We start from the raw sequence: 5,119 nt of genomic DNA on the forward strand, positions 1-5,119 counted from the left end.
TCCTGGAAACACAGAGCCTAATACATTTATCAGTTTTTGGGCTAACCCCTTACACAGATGAAGTCCGTCCAGCAGACTCCATCTCTTATCTAGAGCTCCACAGGCCTGGAGCAGCTGCGTATTACCTAGTTATAACATAATGAGGTAGCTCATTGTGTGTGGATGTTGTTACCTGGTGCGTAACTAAAACAATCATTCAGACATAAATCTAACAAAAGTGTGCTGGAGCTGTTAATATGTTGTTGCCCATTCAGTCCTCTAGAGGGCATTAGTTTCTATGGCAGTTGTATGTTAGCCATTAGGTGGCAAGAGAAGAAAAACGTGCTTTGAGTATGTCAACAAACATGGTGGTGTGTCTCACTCCCCATCTAAAGCCATCCACTGGTTCGTAGTCCTTTGAGTGGCAATATGAGTAAGTTTCTGAGTTTAATACGAATGTTAGACACGATGCTGATTATTTGAGTAAGTTTAGAATGTGTTAATCTGTGATAATTTGATATTTGTGTTAGAGTAGTAAGCCTCATATAAAACTACATAGCATTAAACTCAACAACATTATATACAACATTAATGATTTATTTGATATTGATTCTGATTTATAGACACTGAATATTTCTCTGTATTTTGTATCATTTCAGTTTCACACGTTTTTGCATTAAATCCTGGTCAAATACAACATGTGCCTGTTCCTTGGAGGAAGTGATGCAAATGAGAGTTTAGCTGGTTGTGAATCTCAGTATAGGACATCAGGTCACATTGGGTGCAACGGTACAATCTCTATTCTACTGCCATCAGTTCACTGAGCAGTTGTGTTTCTTTTCCAGGGTGTAACACAACAACACCAGAAAATAATTGTTCTTCATCCCTTGGCAATTAATTGGAATGTAAGAAAAACAAAATGCTTGGCTGAAATGATGGGGTAATCAATGAAAGTGTAACTATGGCAACAGGCTGTCAAGATTTAATTGGATATTTCTGGGTCTTGGAGTCGAATTGATTGAGAACAGGCGTGACCGGAGAATTTAATTTAGTTGGTCAGAAGCTGCTGTTTAAACTAAGAAGCAGGCCTTAGCAGCAAGGCAAGCAAGACGAAGGTTTCCTGAAAGTTGAAACTAAACAGGGTCATCTGTGATTTTTTTTTTCTCCAAACAGCAAAAAGTGATACAACGCATGCACTACAGATTCTTTTTTTTTAAATCATTATTTAGCACATAGTAACTTGAACTTTGGATTAAGTCATGTGGCTGGAGGATGTCTGCTTATGTTGGATCAGTGCATGGCCTGGCTGTGCTCCAGTGGTTGATCTGACATGAAATGAGGAGAAGGAGATTGTTTCTGCATGCTTCCTTGGGCTCTGGCCCACTGTGCTAATAGAAATGCTGGACCTGATCTTACAAACAATCTGAAGTTTGCATTTTATGCTTCTGCAAAAATCAGCAGCTGTTAAGGGTCAGGTTGATGACAAATAGTTATCACATCACAACAGCAAAAGAGGTGATAATCAAACATATTTCTCTAAATTGGTTTCCTAGAAGTAGCAGCACTACCACAGATCACACTCACCTTGAGGGCTTGGGAGCGGTTATCTAGCAGTCTCTCTATGTTCCCAGCAGCCGTTGCCACTAGTTCTGTTGCATTGTTGTACCCCACGCTATAGTGATCTTTGTGTGTTTCATATATCTGAGAAAACATCAAGAGAAAAGCTTGGGTTGGAGATAAGCATAAGTTTAACTGAAGAAACCCATACCCTAAACCAAAATACTGAAGTTTAAATATTATGTAGAAGGACTTTAAAAGTCTGGAAAGCTGTCATAGTAACACTGAGACAGACAACCACTGACACTCACATTCACACCTGTGGGCAACAAACCTAACATGCAAGTCTTTGGACTGTGGGAGGAATCCATAGTTCCTGAAAAACCCACGCAGGAAAGAGAAGAACCTGTAAACTCCACACAGAAAGGCCCCGGTCGGCCGCAAGGTTGGAGCCCGGAACGTTTTTGGTCTGAGTCGACAGCGCTAACCACTGCTAACCATGTGCTACCTGCTTCTATAACAGAATATACAGTATATTATGGAAACTAGCAGCTAGGTTAAATAGCTCAGAAAGTAATATAAAAGTTTGCTACCACTGGACGTTGGCATTATCTGGATAATTTCTGCACACTGGTAGCTGTCACTGGCCCAGCCTTATGAAGCCATATGTGTGGATGCATTGTATAGGTACAGACAGCTTAGATGGCAAATACTGTAACTAATGTTATTATGTTAAGCTAGTTAAAAGGGGGAAAGAAGCTTTTTGTATCAGTGTTCCTAGGTATTACAGGATTCTGATGAACCATAGTCAGTAGCACACCATCAAAGTTGACAGCGCACTGTGTCCTAGTAATGGCAGCTGTCAGATGTACTCCATTGCTGCCATGGACACACCTACCATAAGGCCAGAAGCTTAGATCGTTCCACAGACATGCCAAAAACTGTTTCATCCTCCATTTAAAAATACTCACAGCAGCTCAAGTATTATCATAATATATTTTCTTACACAAAAGTGAGGAATTCACATTGCACACATTACCCCAACACTTACATTACAGGGTGTGTGTGTGTAACAGAAAATAATGCTTACCTTTATTAGGCTCTGGATGCCAGTGGCTGTGTCTATTAATGTGACCAACTCTTTTTGCATCTGGTCCACCCATTCCTTTATCCTGAAAATACAAAGAACATCAGTTACCCAACCAATCCTCATTTAAGCTTCCCACTGACCTGCACAGTGTAATTAAATTTGAGCTGCTCCAGTCTCATGCAGCTTGAATACAGTGCACATGCTCACATGACCTGAAATGGGTTTTACTGCATACTATAACAATATGCTTAAAAAGCTGTATGAACCAGGGAAGGGAAGCATGAAATAATAATGTTTAGCCAAGTGAATACATTTCTGTATTCCAGAAGAGCTGTGCATTAAAGCAAAAGCTATTCATACTTGTCAGCACTAAAGTGACACATCCTCATGGTGAGGTGCTGGTTAATGGTTTCATCTGATGAGAAAGAGGACATACAGGTAAAGACTAAGAGACAAAAGAAAAAGAGAGAGACAAACTGAACATCTGTTTTGATGCACCACTTTAGTGGACATTTAAGTCCTGTGCTTCATGGAATTCATGATGATGAATTCATCTGATTAAGTTTGTTTCCATTATTTTATCAATACATTCTACATCAGCCAAGCATAAAAACTACACCGCAAGATTTCAAGATTTTTTTCTGGCATTTTAACTGTTTTTTATGTGAAAACTGAAAATGTGCATAAAAACCTGTGGAAGGAAACCCACGTGAACTTTCAGAAAAAAGCAAACAAGCTAAATGTCAAGTGCTGATGTAGAATTTATTCATCAAAGTAAGATCTGCAGGTAATAAAATCCCTCCTGTCAAACCCCTGCTGCTCGACAACACATAACATGTTCTGACCCCTCCTAAAAAACATACTGTAAGTACACCTACAAACTCTACCATTAAAAGCAATAAAAAAAACAGTAATCTATAGATAAAATGTGTCTTTCTCCCCTACAATGTCAAATAACATTTCCCCTTCCACACAGCAAGGGAGCCTTTGACATATAAACCCTGTCAATGTTATCTTATTTTAAAAAATATAATACAATGTGAGCAGGGCACGCTGCAAATGTGTGATCTAGCAGTCCACATAGTAAATGTAGCCTTCTGAGAGACAGATGCTAGTGGCAGAGGGCTGAGGGCAAATACAGGATGTGTGTAGTGTCTGCACATAGCTTTTTTCCTACCCTCAAGTCACAAACATGTGCATACATAACTTACAAACATACACACACACACATATTGAGGTTGTTATGCATGTGACTTTTCTAAAGAGCCAAGCTGGCCTTTAGCAAGAAAGGCGGTGTTTTATATCAGGCGTCTAATACGACAATGGTGATTGTGTGTAGATGTAAGCCCCTAAATGAAGAGAGACAAGTTAACCTGGTCATGAGAAAGTGGCTAACTACAAAAGTAAGTGAGTGATTAATTCATTCACTTGTTTGCAGCCGGTTGGGTCTTCTGCATGAGGTTCATCTTGTAATATAGTTAAACTCACTGCTAAAGGCTCATTCTACTAAAGGAAAGTCACTTTTGGCTTTTCCCGTTTAGGGGTCGCCACACTGACGACTTGCACTTGTTGACATTTGGCTTGTGTTTTACGCCGGATACTCTTCCTGACGCAATCCTGATTCAAACCCGGGTCACAGCGGTGAGAGTGTTGCGCCTTAACCACTAGCCTACCAGGGACAGCTCATTCTACCAGAATTTTGAAATCTCTCTGGTGTTGGTTTAATAAAATCGTTTGGGTAAAAACTGCAAAACTACCCCCCTCTAAGCTGTCAAAAGCATACATTATTTGCATAACACCAGGGCATGTGGCTTCCTCAGAGAAAAGATAAACAGATAGATAGCTAGATAGATGTTGCCTGTTTCCTACAAAGAAATGTGCAAAAACCTTTTATGGATGGAAACCTGAAGCAGGACATGGAAAAATGAGATAGCTGCATCCCCACCCATGCGTGAATCCTATTCTGCTCCCCTCTCACTTGGGGAAATTTGAGATGGGGGTGATGAGCAAAAAAAAAAAAAAGCTAGCTCCCAAAATGACTGGTCAGCCATGTAGAGCCAGTGGACTTCAGCAGTTGCATGCCGGTAATGAGAGGAGCCTTGTGGAACTCAGCCGAGTGTGAGACCTGCTGGCATCGCACGCCTCTTTTCTCTCAAGCTTGTCTCACTGAGTCTTTAAGGTCACATACTTATGAATATGACTGTTTGCTGTTTCTGACAGACAACTGTCTTCTTCCCTTCTATTGCTCTTTTGCTAGTTGTGGTCACTCATTTGTTCACTCACAGACAGTGAGATGGACAGTCTGTAAGAATGCAATGTCAACCAGCCTGCTATTACATCTGGGGTTGACTGTTTTTTTGGTAAAAACTATCTTCTTCATCTTTCAGCTGTTCCTGTTAGGGGTCGCCACAGCAAATCATCTGTTTCCACCTATCCTCAGCATCCTCTACTCTCACCCCAATTAACTTCATGTCCTCTTTTAGCACATCCATA

General features: G+C 40.4%; 1 protein-coding gene across 5 annotated transcripts in view; it reads right to left on the minus strand.

Moving 5' to 3' along the window:
* The window catches only part of cacna2d1a (calcium channel, voltage-dependent, alpha 2/delta subunit 1a), a 93,398-nt gene that overhangs the window by 72,626 nt on the left and 15,653 nt on the right, over nt 1-5,119 (minus strand). For all 5 annotated transcript variants that reach the window (XM_020599514.1, XM_020599511.1, XM_020599513.1 and 2 more), the window contains exons 2-3: nt 2,627-2,708; nt 1,564-1,680 (exon numbers count right to left, since the gene is read on the minus strand). In XM_020599514.1, the coding sequence (XP_020455170.1) occupies nt 1,564-1,680; nt 2,627-2,708 (199 nt within the window). The remainder of the gene's footprint in view (nt 1-1,563; nt 1,681-2,626; nt 2,709-5,119) is intronic.

Source organism: Monopterus albus, unplaced genomic scaffold (assembly GCF_001952655.1).
Source record: "Monopterus albus unplaced genomic scaffold, M_albus_1.0 scaffold41.1, whole genome shotgun sequence".
In the NCBI taxonomy this organism is placed as follows: Eukaryota; Metazoa; Chordata; class Actinopteri; order Synbranchiformes; family Synbranchidae; genus Monopterus; species Monopterus albus.